An 18,620-nucleotide genomic window follows, 5' to 3' on the forward strand; every position below is an offset into this window, starting at 1 on the left:
TTTTATCATTATCTTACAAAAAAGATATTGTAAAGTTTCCCCACAACTCCTCCCCGTGCACTGCTTCGAGATCCACACAAAAATATCACACACAGGGCAAATATTTAACGTAGCCCCGTTATGTGAAGTATGTTCCCTCAAATATGGTTTTTTTTTTTTAAGAATATCATGTTTCTTCATATTAATGGTTATTTTGGGAAAGCTATTGCATGGATTTGCTACATCTCCTTTGCACAGACTATTTAATAAGTCAGTAAGTCATAGGACACTCTTGGGGAGCATCACTATGAGTTCTCAAGGCTCTCTGTGTGCAGACACAGTGTTTAGTTTTTGAGACTACTTATTCCAGTAAGGCCTGACTTTGCCATAACACTGAGAGCACAGAAAGTAAACAAGGCTGCTGCAAATCTAAGACAAACTCACATTCATTGATTGCATTTCAAGAACCATCACTGCAAACTCACAAACTTGCAAGAGGAGAAAGACTCCAGTGGAAAGGAGGAGCCTGCTGAGGCTCGGCACTCAATCTGTGCTTGCCAAACTATCTGGTGTCGAAAAAAGTACCAACATTCCACCACAAAACAGAAAAGGATAAATCAGAACTGGGTAACTACCTCAAAAGTGAGCTTATTTTTCTCTTTATCAGAGAAAGGGAACCTCTGACACACCACATCTCTTAAATATTCCTCTACAAATTCCATTGTTTGTGCAAATCTCTCCTTAATTTCATCTTTGGAAGTTCCACTGCTATCATAGCTGAAGAGGGAAAAAAAAGAACAAAACAAAAAAGAAAACAAAACACAAAGCTTAGCATGCAAATACACAGGGCTCCTTTCACCAGATACAATTTTTCATTGGCTTGTCAAAATCTAAGAGAAGTTAAAGGCTGGTAAATAATTTATCCAAACGAGGGAGTCAGGACACTGACACCATAATTTCCTGGCTTTTGCTGTTTTATCCCATATGCTCACTTTGTACTATTTTTAAATGTCTGAGGGGAAAAAAAAAAGAGAATTTTGTCCCAATAAATTAAAAAAGTAACCTTTATCATTAGAGTGGAAACAATGACAAGTGATGTGTAGCACTGAGGAGAAGGGCTGGCCAAGAGATGCTGACTGGGGATGGTATTTTTCCTCCAAATAAAACCCATCTATATGCAAAGCAGATATTAATATTTAATACAAATTCTAGGGTTTTTTTTCCTCAGTATGTGCAGAGGGACTTTGAACAAGGCAATCCCCACCTTCCCCTAACTCATGTTTCCCTGTTTGATCACTTATCACTGCCAAGCCTCTGCCAGAGCCCAAATCATTTGGGTTTGTGTTTTGGCATTTAAAATTGAGAATTATCTACTGTGTCTCTGTCAGCACAGAAAACCAGGCTAGAAAGGAGGGAAGAAGAAACTACTGAACACCAGCACTAACACACAAGATTTAAATTCCTGGTATGTAACACTGATTTCAGGTGTTCATTTTCTCCAACTGAAAAAAGCTTTGAACAGCTGAGTGCTATCAATTTTAAATCATTAATTATAAAGAGTTAAAATAAGTGGTCAGGAAACCACATCCCTGGGCAAGCTGTGGTTTTGTGTAGGTTTTTCACCACTGTAACAAGAGGATTTTCCACTGGAGGTTGAGGAAAGGGACTGTCTCCAGCACCCTCCCCTTGTTTTTGCTGCTGATAGTGTGAGCTCCCACAAGGACAGTCTGCTCTGAGGAGTCCACACTCTGAGGACATGAACTCCACTTATCCTGGGGAGGTTTAGATTGGATGTTAGGAAAAATGTCTTCATGGAAAGGGCTGTCAAGCTCTGGAAGGGGCTGCCCAGGGCAGTGGTGAACCCCCATCCCTGGAAATGTTCAGGAAACGTGTGGGTGTGGCACTTGGGGCCGTGGTTTAGTGGAGAACATGGTGTTAGTGCTATGTTGACAGCTGGACTTGATCTTAAAGGTCTTCAAACCTTAACAATTCTACGACTGTTCTCTAATCAGACAAGGCAGGAGGAAAGCTGAAACCCTCCTCCCCTGCCTTCCCACCCCAGGGCCAGGTCACACCACCCAAAATCAGACCTGTTCTATAGCCAGCCTTAAAAATAGTGCATCCTGAGCTTCTGGGTGTTTGACTTGTTTTGCAATAGTTGTCTTTAGCCTTTCTGCAAAGTCTAGGAATGGTTCTGTTGGGTTTTGTTGCACTTGTGTATATGAAGGTGTAGGTTCAGCTGCCTCAGCGATGGTTTGAATAGCTTGGAAGGCCAGATTTTGTCAAGTGTCCAACTCATTCATAGGAATCTTGGTTTGGGCCTCATTGGAAATATAGGGTCCCACTCCATAGAGCTTGTCACTGTGACCGCTGGGCGTTCTGGAGACAAACCCCCCCAGCCCCTCAGAGCCGACCCCACACACCCAGGGAGGTTACTGACCTCCCAAGAACATGCTGTGGGCGTTTTTGATTTTTACTTTACTTCTAAACAACGCCAGTGCAAACCATCTATAACAACAACACATAAACAAATACACAACACCGCCCGATTTCGGTCGCTCCGGTCCCGCTCCCAAACCCGCCAGCGGCGCCGTTTGCTCTCCCACACGTCCCAGCACGGACTCACTCATCGATGGCGATCTCCGAGGGGATCTCGGACCAGAGCCGGGCGTACTTGACGGGGGTCACCTGCTCCTGGGGGTCCCTGTCCACGTGCATGTGCAGCATGAGGCGGCAGAAGGAGGCGCGCAGGTCGTAGGGCAGGTTCTCGTCGGACATGCAGCGCAGGATCAGGTCCACGTCCAGCTGCCCCGAGATCTCGTTGATGGCCAAGTACTGGCGGTCAAGGCACATTCTAGCAAAGAGGTTCAGCTGGTATCTTCAGGGGGGAAAAAAGGGAAAAAAAAAACAAACTTGAAAAAATATTTGAATTTCAGTAAGTTTGAAGTTCACACTTTAATTTCCGGTATGCTGTAAAGTACAGGAGAGGGGTGTGGTACTGATACACTCATGGATTAATAGAAATAGTATTATATTTTCCAGTAATACAAATAATGCTTACTGTGGAAAGGATAAAGTGCTTATCAAAGGGTAACAGTGGAAGAACAGAATAAAAGGAGGCATCATTTTCCCTGATGAAGCATCACAGAATCACTGAACCACAGAATGGAAGGGACCCTCAAACCCATCCAGTCCCACCCCCTGCCATGGGCAGGGACATCTTCCACCAGCCTAGATTGTTCCAACCTGGCCTTGGACACTTCCAGGGATGGGGCAGCCACAGTTTCTCTGGGCACCCTACGCCAGGGCCTCCCCACCCTCACAGTAAATAATAAGCAATGCTCTCTAGGAAAGGTACAACAGAATCCAAACAACACTTTAGGTAACTCAGTTTAAACACTGTATAAGGCCAAACACTTCTTACAGGTGCTGAAGTCACAGTTGGTCACTGAGAAAACAACACAGATGGGTAAAGATTCATTAAAAATCAGATGTTTGATTATACAACTACTGAGCTCTGCTGCCTTCAGTGAGAGAATTGGTAAGGAAAGACTGAACTTAATTCCTAATCTTTTCAGTCCATGAACTGACCACAAGCAAGTGGCATTTGAGTTATGCACATCCAACAGGCTGACAATTAACCTCTGGCCATAATGTGATGCCCAACACTCCTGAGTGTTCATACAGGCTGCTGGTCAAGAAAGGAATGTTTAACTGGAAGGAGACTCCTTTCACTCTCAGCAGTCCCCATGGAATTTGATTAAATCATATTCTAAACCCTTCTTTTAAGCACATTTATGAGGTATAATGTAGACTAAAAATAATGAACACTACCAATTATTATACCAATATATATATACACCAATAATCAACACTACCAATTCTATTTAAAAACAAGTGCAAGGAAAAAGTATTTTGAAAGCCTATATGATTAAAAAAAATTTAACTCAGAGGTCTCCTTTTGAGTTCAAACAGACCCAAATAAAACCATGTATTAGGAATTCTCCTGCAAGAACCATTTCAATGGAAGAGGTAATGCAAAATAAGACAGCTATTAAAAAATAATTTAGTACTTTCGGCATTGCCACAGTTGAGTCAGTCAAACAACTCCCAGGGGTTTCTAACCCAGACACAGGAATTTGGTCTGGGTTGAAACCTGATCTCACACTATGCCAAGAACTCAGTGCCTTGTCAAGTCATCTGGAAACATCACTCCATGTCAGACCCTGCTCAAGGCACGGCCTGGGCTGCACAGAGCAGCTCTGCACATCCACCACACCAACCCTGGGGCATGTCCAGAACTTCAGAGTTGTCCTGCTCAGGACCACAGGACCACTAAAGGCTTGGAGAGAAATGCAGAAGGCAGAGAGAACAGCAGTGACTCCTGAAAACCAAAAGCAAAGCCACGTGCACACCCCAACCCTGTTCTTCCCACAAGTAGCTGTTCACCCCAGCTCCCACCTGAACACAATGGACACCACGCCTGTGCTCTCCTGACTCCCACTGCCAGGAAACCAAGCAGGAACACGGGCACAAAGTGCTGGGCAAATTCAGCACCTGAAGCCTGAACTCTTTTTTAAATCAGTTTAAACTTGCTCAAGCTGATAACTGGACTTCCCACCATGAATAACTGTGCTTTCAGCTCTCACTTCAAAGTGACTTCATCCTCCCTCTCTAGAGGCCGTTTTGTCTGTGAAACCAGTCCCTTTGTCCCACAGCACACCCTGCAGAGCACAGGCCTCCCCACACAGCCCTGGTGAACTCTGCCAGCCAACTCATGTGTGTTGTCAACCTGTAGTAGCTGAGCACGTCCCGATCCTCCTTCTGCCCTTCCTTGGCATCCTGGGCCAGCTCTCGGATGCTCTTGCTGCGGATCTCCTTGTTGCTGTCTCTCCAGAACAACCACACTTCTTCCTCATCTTCTCCAACGTCCAGGGCGTTTTCCCCACTTGACACTTCTTCGAATTCGAAGCGGGAGAGGACCAGCCTGCAGGAGGAGGGGGGTCACATCCCACACTGCCAGTACCCAGGCACCCCTTTGCAACATTTCAGACACCTGCTAAAATGTACTGGGGAGCTACAAGGAACTGATTTTATGATCTCACCTGCATTCAAAAACATAGATTTTATTCCTCAACTCTGCCAAGTAAAAGCAGAGTAGTAAAAGCAGAGTAAAAGCAGTTACTCCTGTGGCAGTAGTACTTTACTACATAAAATCACTGGGGCTTATTATTAGGAGTTTTAGGTTAGAGTGAATTTAGATTATAAACATTCCATTCAGTCTTGAAAAGACAAACATTTCAGCTCCTTTCATTTGAAGAAACTAAAGAAACAAGGAAATTAAAGGCACATGTAACTGACTTTCAAAAACACCTTTGCAGATGTGTTTCAAAGATCATTCCATAGTCCAGGAAAAGATCTGGCAAAGAAAAATACCTTTAAAAAAATTATTAGTTCTGTGTCCTGTAAATGCCAATTGGATCAAAACTTTTTTCTGGCTTATGTGGTGGAATAACCAGAATAAATCACCTGCTGATACTAAAAGGGCTTTTGGGGCTTTTAGTTCTTCAGCAAAGAAAAAAATTGCACATCTGAAAAAACTCAAACTAAATATACAAGGATAAGTATGAGTAAGTGATGTAGCAACACTGAGTGCTGGTGGAAATAAATACAGCCTTTATGATTTCATTAAGAGAATCACATGTGCAAGAATACTCTCACCCGTTTTTGTTTTAAATACTACCTGGCTTCCCTTTCACAGCATTTTGATAATGGTTATCTATTCTCTAGTGTATATATATTGAATAAAGACATCTTTATCAAAGACAAGCAGGACCTGGTGCCTGCTATGAGGCCTCAGCAGTGGCAGGGCAGTGCTGAGAGCTGGAGACCAAGACCCAAACCTCAGAGGGAGGAAAGGGTGGCAGGGATGGATCAGGGGCTGCCCCACTGCCAGCTGAGCTCCCTCCTGAGCTGATGGAGGCCAGGCTGGAGCCCAGAGCAGGATCAGGCCCACGGGAGCCTGCACCCCTTCCTGCAAAGCCTGTCTCCTTTGGATCAACCATGAGACAGCTCCAAGATTTCTGCCTGCAGGGCTGAGAACACCCCTGACAGACGTTTGCTGTCGTCAGTCCCCGGCTCCCCTGTGTTTGAAGAGGACCCCGCACACAATTCCCTGCTTCCTCTAGACGTGCCAGCAGAGTGCTCAGCTTTGAAGCACCTTCCTTCTGTTTCACACCAGGAAAACCAGCTCTGCAGGCATTAACTTACTTGGTTTCAATGAGAATGTCTGCATTGGCTGGATTCAGCACAGCTTTACAAATCAGCTCCTGTGTCACCGGAATAGACTTGTTCATGGAAACGCACAGATCAGAGAGGTAATCCAAAAACCTGGTGGGAAACATGAGCCAAAGGGGTATCAATCACTGGGGAGATCTAGACTGAAGCAATCTCCATTTCAGGAAGAAAACAGTCAGAGCTCCATTTGAACAGTGCAGAGCAGGAGTGCTGCCCGAGGGGAGAAGGAATGGAGTGTCAAAACAGAAGGAACTAGCTGTGCTTCCTTCTGAGCAAGCTGGCAGGTACAGACTTTTCTCAGAAGGAAAAGGGTAATTATATATTCAAAAGTGCAGCTCTCACCTGGGCTCCCTATTTTTCCTCACGAGACTCACGAAGGTGTCAATCTCAGCAGCTGTGATGTGCTTCTCCAGGAGCTTGCGGTTGTTGTGGAGCAGGGCTGTGATGGTGTCCTCGGCCAACACGTCGTAGCCAATCTGCTTCTGCATGAAGCCAAACTGCTTGGCAATGTATTCCTTCAAAACACAGAGGGAAGGAGGAGGGGGTTGTAACTAACCCTCAGAATTTAAAACAATAAGAGAAAACAGTAGGATGTTCATCAATACCAACATCCCAGGGAGCAAATGGATTAGATCCAAACTGTTCTTTTGAAAGAAAGCAAATGACAGACAAATTTAACACCTCCCTCCCTCCCTCCCAGGCTAGATACCAGCAAGGCAGCTATCCTTATCTGAGTTTGTTTTTAATACATGGCAACAAAACTGAGCAGCCTTGATTCACAGGACAACTTTCAGCAGAGTCTGTAGTAAGCGAGAGCGAAGAAAGTCTTGTAATTCACCTGGATGTGACAACTAGAAATCTAGAAATTCTGTTGTTTTCTTAAATCCCACTTGGAACCAGTGCTAATTACATTATAGTCTCTGGAAGAGATGAAAAAATCCAGATAGGATAAAACTGAGCCATCCCAAAACCTCTTGCTGACTGTACAACCAAGCACAGCAGAGCAGGGTTTCATTAACAGGATGCAGCCTTTTTTTTTTTTTTGGAACACATGAACAATGCTGGTGCCATTGAACACGACAGACATATTTCCAACCTGATTCTTCCTGTAGTCCTGCTGGGAGTGCCTGAGCACCCTGTAGCAGAGCCTGCAGATGTGCCTGAAGGGCGCGTGGCGCTGGTCCCCCAGCTCCTCCAGCCGCAGCATCGGCCCATCGCCGCTGTCCGTGAACGGCGCCTGCAGCAGCTTGAAAATCTGGATGGTCATTAAAAACAAAGACACAGTCCCATGAGGCACTGCCTTACCTGGGTAAAAACAGTGCAAAAGCAGTGTCTTTAAATATCTAAAGGTACATTAGAAATCCATGGCAGTCACCAAGCTCCTGGGCCGTGGAGTAGCCTGGACAGAAGATGTTGGTCACCTTTATTCAACACCATATACTCTAATTTTTCCTTCTGGCAACAGTGGGCCTACAATCCCACTCCCCAGAGCCTGCTGAAAGCTGGAAACTCAAAAGATCTTTTAGTTTCAATAAATTGGGACCAAAATTTCATAGAACCACAAAGTGGTTTGGGTTGGAAGGGTCCCTAAAGCTCATCTCGTTCCACCCCTGCCACAGGCAGGGGCACCTTCCACTAGCCCAGGCTGCTCCAAGCCCCCTCCAACCTGGTCAGGTTCTCTATTAACTAGTTCTCTTTTCCAAAAACCCTTCTTGTAGGCAGAGTTTAGTGACAACCCACCTGCTTCAGAATATTCTGTTCTCTCATCAGCTTTTGCCGTTCTCTATTAGGTTTAGAAAACACCACTTCGAGGACATCTTGTCCAGAATTAGTTCCACCAGTAACAAAGTAGACCAAATCCTCCAGCAGTTTGGTAACAGATCTACAGAAAAGCCAGAAGTTGTTAACACCAGACTGCAAATTCTCTGTGTTAAAAGAACAATGCCAGGGTAAGTTTACACAGCTTTCTAAATGCTAAGTGAAAAATGAGCATCAATTAGAGACTGGATGAAGCTCAGAGGTTTGTACAGAACTTAAAATTAGGAACTAATGCTCCCCCATTGCTACAGCCTCAGGGTCCAACAGCTAAACAAGAGCAGCAGTAAGACAACAATATCACTTCAGGGCAACTCTACTCTTGCCAAGTTCTATTTGGCAGCTCTTTCAATTGTCAGAAACAATAAATCAGGTGATAATCTCTGCCAAGGCCAAGTAAAAGGCCTTGGCTGTGGAAGCACACGGGCCCTGGTCTGACACAGCCACCTCTGTGCTCTTTTTGTGTGGCCACATTTTCACGGACACAGTCAGAGGATTTGCAACAAGTCATATGTTCAGTCTTCACAAGATGGATTAGGAATTCCCACACTCAATTTGCAAAGGTATGCTGGGGATTAGTCCCCCAGGCTCACAGCATTTCTCATGCTCTCACTTCACAGAGGACAGGGAGGGCTGGACAAGACCAGGCCTGAGAAACTCCATTGTCCACACGACAACAATGAAACCATCCATTTTTTAAAATCTCACCAAGGAGGAAACCAAATCCCTGTTCTACTGCATACACAGATAGAATTTTCAAAGGAACAGTTACTGGGTAAAGGAAGCAAACTATGTGAACCCAATTCTGCTTTCCTTACCTTCTTTCATTCTGGGTTATTGTTCCCTTTTCCAACTTGCCAGCAATGGAACCTAAAACCTTACTTGCATCATTTGCAAAATCCAAGTCCCGAACCTCTGCAGGTGACACTGGTACTATAGCAAAAGCTTCTTTGTCCTCCTTCACTGGAGAGGTACCAATCTGAAACCCAGACAAGTTTTATCATCAAACCCCAGGGCAGGAACAAAGCTGTGGTTCACACACCCGGTGATAACGAAACAGGAGGAAAGCCCCACCCTGCTCACACAGCATGGGACTACTGCTGAAGCCAAACTTTGAGAACACTACCCATCTGTGCAAGCTGAAAGCTGCTCCTAAACCCAGAGAAACAGCAGGTGAGATGGCAAAACGATGTTGTACACAGTGGTAAAAACATCCTCCTGACGATGACTGTTGTGCAGTGGACATTGAACAGCATAACTGGTAAACTACCACAAAACTGAGCCTTTAAGAACAAGTGTTTTGCATGGGCACTGGTCACCACTGTTACATGCTTCGTGTGAGACAGACCCAGCATTCCCAGGGACTAGAACTCCTGCCAACATCACCTTTGTGGAAACACAGGACTCAAAGGATGTGCTTACATAAAGTAACAGAACTTACTTTAAGCATCACGGGTTTCTCCTCTTCTTTATCAATAGGGATATTGGTGCTGTGAACCCAGGTGTTGGTGCAAAGGTGCCTGAGCCTGACATAGGAGTTCCTGAAAGAAAGCCAAGAGTTCCAGAGCTGAGTCAGCTCCCCAGCCAGGGAATCTTCACATTGTTCGGATTGCGAGATGTTGGCAGGAACAAGTGGAAAAGAAGCGTCATCCCCATCCATGCTGCACACCACAACAGGAATAACATTCTTCTTGCCTCAGTTTGTTCTATAAATTCACCTCAGGAAGTCTTCTGTAGCGAAACAGATTCTGCTTTAAAACAGAACCACATCCACATTGTGGTGCTGTAACTCAGCTGCTGCACAGTAACAAATTAAACCTCTTCCCATCCTCACATTTCCACTGATAGGGTGTATCTGAGCTGCCAGCTTCCTCCCTCACCCTTGGAGCTTTCAGCCCAGAACTCCCTGGTATCTTTATTTTGGAGTATCTGATTTAGAGAGCTGCTACAGTAGATGAAACAAATTTGCTGTGCTTTCTCAGTGGGAACAGACAGCAAAGGGACATCATGCAGATCGTGTGTCTTTGAAGGGTTCAGCATCTTATAAGTAGGAAGATGTACCATATGAACAGTAAAGAACATGTAAACAACAGAGAATGAAGTGCTAAATACTTGATATTACATCTTAACTAGCTTAATACAGACAGGTCACAGGAATGGCTTGACAGGACACCCAAGGCTTTTAGTCCCAGGCCATTCCCTGACAAGGAAGTCACTTAGGAAGTCACTTAATCTCAATTTTCCCATCTATAACACGATGTTCTCATCATAACTCATTTGTAAAGTACTCATAACTCAATTTTAAAGTATTAAAGTGAAGCTGCAGGCATTTTTTAAGTATCTTTACAATGACCTGAGGAAGAACTCAATTCCGAAGGATAAAAGCAAACAGGGTGAGGCAGCTGTAACTGCCCAGAAGCCCCGAGCTGCAGAGCAGAGCGAGCCGTGCTGTGTGGGCCGTACCTGGGGACGAGGCTGTCTCCCCCGCGCAGGGTGGTGGGGTCCAGCTCGAAGATGGAGGAGATGTCGTTGCCCTCGGGCACGGACACCAGGGAGTAGGCCATCTTCTCCTGGGCGCGCGGGCCCCGCCGCGCCGCGTCCTGCTCGGGGTCCAGCTGGGAACGACACCCCCACCCCGGTCAGGCCCGGCCCCCAGACCCACTGCCCAGCCCCAAACACCTGGGACTGCAGACGTGGCTCTGCACCACCTGCAGAGCTGCAGGACACGGGGCACACGGGCGGCTGCTCCCGCCGAGCACTCTCTGCTTCCCCCGCTGCAACTGGGGAGCATTTCTGGCTCACAACCACGGCAAACCCCACATCACGGACATTGTATCTCACACACAGTGCCAGAAGGGACAAGAGCCCCCAGCCACTCACCCCACACACACTGGGAACTCTGACTCTGGTTTCAGGTGACCCACAGCTGCTGAGATCCCCACCCCTGACACCACCAGCTCCTCACACAGATTGCAATTATCCCTCTAACAAAGTAATTAGTGAGCTGCAAATATAAAAAACCCACACACAATGCACCAACAGTCTTGCTGGGAAATAACCACCTTCAGCAGCAAAAATGGGACTGGCATCTATCAATCCCAGGCAAGAGAAACAAAGAGCTAATCAAGGGGTTGGATATCTTGCTGTTGACACTACAGCCTGTGGTGCTCTCAAGCACATGTTACAAGGGCCATGGCACCAAAGGGATCTTTATTCCCAAGGTGCTGGCAAATCACCAGCCCCCTTCAACAAAATAAAGATACTGACACCAACTGGACAAATCCCTGGCTTGTCAGATGAAAGGACACGAGGGTAGGAAAAAATGAAGATGGACTGAGAAAAAGGAACAACAACTTTCTCCAAAACCTTCCCTAGGGCACTCCCAGCCATCACTAGTCCATCAGTGTCTGGCACACAGGAGCCAGCTGTGCGCGGACAACCATCTCCACCCTGGATGCAATTTTCAAGGTGATTTATCAGTTTCTCTGGGATGGTGGCACCAGTGGAGGGAGGCACCCAAAGCAGTCAGCACTCAGTCTCTGTCTTTCACAGTCCTGGTGGAAGGCACTGCAATCCTTAAACATATGGGAAAGGTATCCAGTGTTGCTTGTGCCTCAGGATACTCTGAAGTTCACATATTTGCAGTCAATGAACTTGGCTGCAAAGCAGTGACATTTCAAGTCTGATTTTGCACATGGGAACAGGCAGCTATCTCTATGGAACAGAAATACACTTTGGGAGTGTGCCTTCGAGGGAAGAAGCAACTCCAGGAGTCCATCTGGAGGCTTCACACCGGGAGAAATTCGCTCACTTGGAACGAATTCTCCGAATTTCAGCTGTCTCCCCATCCCCACAGCAAGGGGATGGAACACAGCAAGGAGCACAGCTGCTCTGCTTTCAGTTTGTACTCCAGGACACAACTGGTCACTTCATGAAACTGTGGCAAAGTTGAACAGTGAACCAGAGAGTAGGAAATGGGGCAATTTAGGGAGCAGTGAAACTTCAACCCCAAGGCTGTGACAACAGCAGCCCCCTTTGCTGCTCAAAGGCAGAACTGGCACCTCACCCGTGTCCATTTAAACCCCTTCTGGTACAGCTCCCTGAGGGATAAGGAGAAAACAATAAGACACAGAGCTGTGCACAGGAACCCTGCAGACAGCTCACATTTGGAGCAAGCTGGAGTTTGGATAAACTTGGATAAAGCAGCCTACATCTCCTGTCAGTAGTGAATGTTAGAGGATGTGGTGATGTCACGTCAGAACTGAATTATGTGCTCCTGATCCTGTTCTTTCTGGTCTATTTTTGCCACCTAGTGGTAAAGTGACAGAGCAGGGAAAAGTCAGGAGAGCTCTGAGTGCATCAGTGTTATCCTGCACATCAGAGGAGGATGGATGTCTACCTGAAAGACATCAGCACTGATTAACTTCCAGAAGTTGAGCCAACAAAATAGCTCAATATTGGATCCCACTCCCACCCCCCTCCCAAACAAAAGCTATGGGTGGGTTTTTGTTCATATTTTTAGTATGTTTACTGCAGTTGAGCAGCCAAATGCCACTAATCAGGATAACAGCTCAGTATCTGGGGGCAAGGGAAGCGTTTTAACAGCCAGGCTCCAATGACAAATCCTTTTAGGAGGAAAAATCCAGCCTGCAGGATTTCAAAGCATCACATTCATCTCAAAGAGGGGAGGAGTAGCTCTTTGTCATCTCCAAATGGAGCAAATCTTCCATAATACAGGATAAGTGACCAAGAAAGCTGCATAAGCCTGTGATCAAACCCAACTAAAGAAACATAATCCACAATGGAAAGTGCTGTTCCAGTTTTCTCTGTTTTCAGTGCTGGTTCCCTTTGACACCAAAGAGAAGCTTCTGTCAATTACAAAGCATCACACACTCCATCTTTGACACAACAACATTTACTGACAACACCACAGACTTGCTTTCACAGGAAAATCAGAGGAATGGCACTCAAATCACCCTCATTCCTGCTCTCTAGACCCGTTATCCTGTTTTCCTGTGACAAGTACAACGAGAGGGAATTTGTTTCTTAAACAAGGAGGTCAGACAAGTGACAGGCCCAGCACTGTGGGACATCCCCTCAGGGACACTTCCCACCTGCTGTCAGCTGGAACAACTTGCTTTTCAGACCCACTCGAGACAGTGCTTCAAGGAAACAAAGGTTTAAGAAACAGAAGACAGAAAAAGAGATGCCACAAAGGGGGGAGGCGAGGGGGGGTTCAGGTAATGTGTAAATTCAGCTGCAAGTGCATTGCTCTTCTCTAAAGCCTAATCCAGTTAATATCCACTCCTCTGGAGAGGCCTTAAGAGCCTTCAGAGCATCCTCAGGTTTTTAGTTTCTTCACTACCAAGCCTGGCCCAGCTCTGCACTGCCCAGGTAAACCCTGGGCCTGTGCCAAGCCCTCCTCAACCAGGGGCAAGATCATACTCTTGCCTATACTTACTGAGGATTGACACTCCAGGTCATCTTCCTCATAGTCAGGGTTTACCTGATGAAACAGAACCACAGGCACGTCAAAACTCCAGCACAGGTGGAAGTGGGAAACAACCTCAGCACCAGCTAAACTCGTGTTGTTAAAAATCCCTGCGCTGCCACAGCTCCACCAGGCATGCAGGACACACTGCCCAAACCCAGCACAGCTCATCAGGCCCAAAAATTCAGAATTAAATAGTCTGCAAACATGCAGAGAGATTTAGTCGTTCAGGATAATCACTACAGGAGCAAGAGTAGAGAGTTAACAAGTTTATGTTTGGTTTTTTTTTAAATTCCAAGTGGAATTTCCAACTAGAAATTAACTGGCTGGGCAGAAATCTTTTAGAACAAACACTATTCTAACCAGGGATCAGGTGAGCCATTTCCTCTGGTATATTCTTGCATGATGTAAGACCATGTTTTAGGTTTGGCTGATTAGAAACCCCAAGATTTACTGGAAAAGCTCTACACTGGATCACTACTGAAAAGGATTTTCAAGTGTGCATGTGACAAAATGCTGCTGGTTTTCCAATCTGCTTATCAGATGAATATAAAATGGGATATTTTCTTTATCTGCAGTTCTTTCACACTGGTGTGAAGTCTGGTTGTATTTTCATTTTATACTCAGTTCTACAATTCTGCTCAAAAATCAGTGAATCAAGAGAAATTATCAACAGTTGAATTCATTTTCCCCCCAAAGGCTCTCAGCCATTTACCATTTATTCATCTGTTAATAAAGTCATCTTGATTCTACTGCCCACATGACAGGATACTATTTAGTGTCTATTCTCTGCAGGAGAAGTTACTGCCTCTAGAATTCGTACAGGAAGTAAAATCAGCTCCAGACTACCCCAGACCATGGTATTCTTTGAAGTGTCTTTCACCTCATTTCCAGCCTTTAGCATCTACTTTGGCATTGACCCGAAGACCCCAACGCCGCTGTCCCGCTCCCCTCCCCGTGTCTGCTTTTAGGGCAGGAAATGACAGGTTTGCAGAAGGTGTCAGAGGCAGGAAAGGCTGTGTGAGGGAGGGTAGGGCCTCTTGGCCCCCTACCTCTGCTGCCAGGTAGTGCCCTGTCGCCAGGTGCTTGAACCTGAAGAGGCTGTTCCAGTATCCGGCGCCGCCGCGGCAGGGATCGTGCTGCACCACCTGCCAGGGGGAAACCACGGTCAGGGCACGGCACAGAGCCCTCCAACAGCACCCACCTCACTGCATGGGCAGCTGGGAGCAAACAGAGCTCCAGGACAGGCAGACCCACCGTTCCCCCCTGGACACACAGAGCAGCCCATGCCCTGAGCCGGCTGCCAGGAGTTCAGTTTGTCCATCGCAGCAGGAAGGTTACAGTGCAGGCTGGCAGAGAAGGAATTCAAGAAGGTGCTTTACATCTACATGTGGTGCCAGGTCTTAAACACTTCCTAAAGCAATGCAACAAATCCTTTACTCTTTCTGGTCTAACTGATTTTTGACCATCTTGAAGTGGGTGAGGGAAGACACCGGGAAATATTTCCAATGCAGCTGAACAAAACAAGAACAGTTCTATTTACTCCCTAACCTCTGGGGCAGGCAGAGCCTCCATCACCTGATGATCTGTTACCTCGTATCAGGTGCCTGTGGATACATCTGCTTCCTTAGGGAGGACCCATCACAGCCCAGCTGTGCCTGGCAGAGCAGGGCTACCTCACCTGTGCCCACATTTGCCACCAGGTGACTGCACACACTGCACAGTCACCACAGACTGATGTGCTGCACCATGTCCAAGTAATGTGCATTAGAGTCAGGCTTTCATTTCAAATATAGGAGAAGCTGAATGTCAAAGCAGATACTTCTGGAAGGAGAATATAAACACCACCTACCCACCATTACAATTAATTTTTTGATTCTTACATGCAGCTCACATTTAAAATCATAAACCAACTCTAATAACACCAATAGACTGAGGATATTTTAAGAAGCCAGAGCTGGCCAAGGTGTTAGTCACTCCGTTTAAAAGCCAAGCAGAGAAAAAAAAAGCCAGTTCAGACAGACCAGCAAAGGGTTGCAGCCTCCTATCAAATGAGGATATGCATAATCACATTATTCCACACCAAAAATAGAGCGTTCAGTACACTCAGCGGGACAGTGGAAATTATAAGCTGGTGTTAAACTTCAGTGACTGGTAAGAAAATGACTTCATAGATGTTCCTCTGTCCCTCTTTTCTGAATTGTCAAGCACCTGAACTTGAGAGCTCTGTGCTGCACCATCAGAGAGCAGAACTCCATTGTGACTGTGCACAGAGACCACAGCCAGCAAAGGAATTTTAATTTAAACTTAGAACATTGGGAAGACTTCTACCTAAAAAAAGAATTCCAGATGCAGTGCTTTTAAAGAGCAGCAGTAATTGTTCCTACAAAGCCACCCCCAGCCTGGGTTACAGCCCTCACCTCCACTTCCCACAGGGCCTTGGAGCTGGTGGCAGACGTGGCCGACTGTCTGCCCGTGGTCCTGAGGAACACGTGCTGCTTCTTCCTGTGCTCATCACACGTCAGGAACTTCTCCTGCTCCGCGTGGAACAGCCTCACCACGTCCCCCTGCCAAGGCAGCAGGGTCAGCAGGGGCAGCACCCCCGGGGAGGGGGTTACAGGCAGGCAGGGCCCTGGGTCTCACCCCTTTGAGGATGTCGTCCTTGTTGTCGCTCCATTTCATGAAGAGCACGATCTTCCAGCTGGTGTTGCAGTTCACTGAGTTGACCTAAAGGGAGAACTGAACCCATCAGTCCCACTGTCCTGTGCCTCCACAAGATATGAGCCACTGTCTTACTTTCTAGACCATTTTCACCAGAATCCTACAGTCTTGGCTGTGTTACTCTAGAGAAGCAAAGCCCTTTCTGTACCTACTCCAGAACAAGGAACTTCAGAGTTGACTTGCTTGCAAGTCACGGGCTACACGGGTTTTGGCTGAGGGTGGACTTAATTTTCTTCACAGTGACCAGTATGGGGCACATCACTGTGCCACAACTTTTGATTTTGAAGGAAAACCTTACTTATAGCCAGTCATGCAAAAGAGACAAACCTCTGCCAGCACACAACAGATATGACAAAAGTCTGTGAGCTCTGGTAAGTCACTGATAACCAAGATAACCATTCCTAAGCAATGCCACAGGTACCAAAGAACTTGCTGGATTTCATAAAACGTGTACAAACAGCTCAGCTGAAGCACAGAGAGGTCTGTCCAGCTGCTCCAGCTGTGCCCATGTCCCCTCACCTCATTGCATCCCGGGTTATCCACGAGCTGATGGCTGCTGGCGTGGAGAGGCTGCCCAGCATTGACAGGATTCAGGACCACTTTGTCTCCAATGACCACCTGGAGGGAAGGGTAGCATCAGACAGAAATTTGCACAGTGGGAAAACTCTTTTTCTTCCATTGTTTTAATGGAAGTGACAGGAGGAAATCACCTTGCTGCAGTTAGGAGAGATGCCAGTCTGAGTGTTCTGCCAGGGTTCTGTTTGGTTCAGAATTTACCTCACCAAACTCAGCCACTGAGGCAAAAACCCCGGTGATGCTGGTCTCAGAGCCTTGCAGAAGCAGCAGACTGAGTTCTGGTGCAGAGGGGCTACAGGATAAATTATTGCTACTCGATAAAGCTCACTCTGTTTAGGTGCCAAATATATACCTGGCCTAAACCCCAGAGCACACTGACACTTATTACCTCCTGCTTTTAGGCAAATAATATACCCCAGTGACTCGCATTTTGCAAGAAAAAACCCCAAGATTAAGAGATTAAAATGGCAATGCATTTAATCAGCACCATTTTTTCCAGATTTCCCATGAACAGGAACATTTGACTTCCTTATTACCTCATTCCTTATATCCGAAGTGATGATGAGTTTTGATTCTAAACCGAAAACACTGAAAATCAAGATGCTAATTATTTCTTCCAGGCCTCCTGAAGGAACTCAACATTTCCTACCATTTTGAATTGGGCAGGAATTGTGCAAGGCCAGCCTAATTAGGTCCCTTATTCCCTCCAATGTTAGATCATTCCACGTTTCCCAAATACAAGTTACCATAGCGATTTTCCTCCCCCTCATGACAGCATAGGAAAAAGGTTGTTCCTGCATCATCACGCACCGAGAGATCTGTGCATTTCATTAATTGCAGGGCAGGATTCCCAAGCCCAGCCTGGCCAGGCTGTGCCCCAAGGAGCAGGTGAGGACACTGCTCCCAGCACTTACGCTGTCTCCGATGGACCGCAGTTTGTAGAAGGGCTGGATGTAGAACCAGGAACCTTCATTTCCAGCTTCATCCAAGGTCACCCTCATTGCATTCTTCTCTAGCAGAGCTGGCAGCCTCTTATTTACTGTTAAGTATTTGTTACTTTTTAAGTGAAGCAGCTAGAATAAGAATCAGAGTTCCGTTCTAAGAATGCTCATCTTCCTCCCCTCAAGAAACCGAGCGTGCACGAGACAACCACATTTCTATGCAGGAGTTAAAACTAAATTATACACGAATATTGATGGGCTCAGGCACAATTCCACTCACAGATACAGCCCTACAGCACAAAACATCTTCAGTGAATCCAACTGTCCCTTCCCCAGCAAACAACAAACACTCAGACATGTCCTTGTCACTTTATAACAGCCAGCTCGAAAAACCCAGGACCAAAAGCTGTGAAGTGCTGGGGACTAAGTGGCTCTCTCTGTAAGAGGCAAAGCTGCTCCTATCTTGCTTTGCTTGGTCTCATTTAAGAGAAAATGTGACTATTCCTAAGGACTTTCCTTCTCTGTGGCAGTTTGTCATTTGTGGTGTCACCATCTGACAGTGAGAGGTACTTGGTGTTGTGCACGTGCCACCTTCACGTGGCCAACTCTCAGGAAGGTTCCAAGGATTTCTGAAGAAAGTAATCAGTGGTGACACCAAAAATAAACACAATTAGCCCCTAACAAAAAAGTGACCTCATCATAGCTGTACACCCAGGCCCTGCTTCCCAGAATTCCACTGCAGGGCACGGTCAAAGCTGGCAACACCACAGATCCTGGCCATGAACTCCAGAAATTTAACA

At 46.3% G+C, this 18,620-nt stretch overlaps 1 protein-coding gene across 13 annotated transcripts in view; it reads right to left on the minus strand.

The window, feature by feature from the left end:
• ITPR1 (inositol 1,4,5-trisphosphate receptor type 1) overlaps positions 1–18,620 on the minus strand; it is a 163,531-nt gene that overhangs the window by 93,021 nt on the left and 51,890 nt on the right. For 9 of the 13 annotated variants that reach the window (XM_029958403.1, XM_029958402.1, XM_029958393.1 and 6 more), the window contains 16 exons: positions 17,794–17,952; positions 16,823–16,921; positions 16,226–16,309; positions 16,003–16,149; positions 14,635–14,730; positions 13,553–13,597; positions 10,555–10,706; positions 9,533–9,632; positions 8,910–9,070; positions 8,017–8,158; positions 7,373–7,531; positions 6,619–6,791; positions 6,250–6,369; positions 4,772–4,966; positions 2,606–2,857; positions 615–756 (listed from right to left, as the gene is read on the minus strand). In XM_029958403.1, coding sequence (XP_029814263.1) covers positions 615–756; positions 2,606–2,857; positions 4,772–4,966; positions 6,250–6,369; positions 6,619–6,791; positions 7,373–7,531; positions 8,017–8,158; positions 8,910–9,070; positions 9,533–9,632; positions 10,555–10,706; positions 13,553–13,597; positions 14,635–14,730; positions 16,003–16,149; positions 16,226–16,309; positions 16,823–16,921; positions 17,794–17,952 — 2,226 coding nt within the window. The remainder of the gene's footprint in view (positions 1–614; positions 757–2,605; positions 2,858–4,771; positions 4,967–6,249; positions 6,370–6,618; positions 6,792–7,372; positions 7,532–8,016; positions 8,159–8,909; positions 9,071–9,532; positions 9,633–10,554; positions 10,707–13,552; positions 13,598–14,634; positions 14,731–16,002; positions 16,150–16,225; positions 16,310–16,822; positions 16,922–17,793; positions 17,953–18,620) is intronic. The other 4 variants (XM_029958405.1, XM_029958404.1, XM_029958399.1 and 1 more) reach the window with 1 other exon arrangement.

The sequence above is a fragment of the Manacus vitellinus genome, unplaced genomic scaffold (genome assembly GCF_001715985.3).
Source record: "Manacus vitellinus isolate BGI_N305 unplaced genomic scaffold, ASM171598v3 scaffold_14_pilon, whole genome shotgun sequence".
In the NCBI taxonomy this organism is placed as follows: domain Eukaryota; kingdom Metazoa; phylum Chordata; class Aves; order Passeriformes; family Pipridae; genus Manacus; species Manacus vitellinus.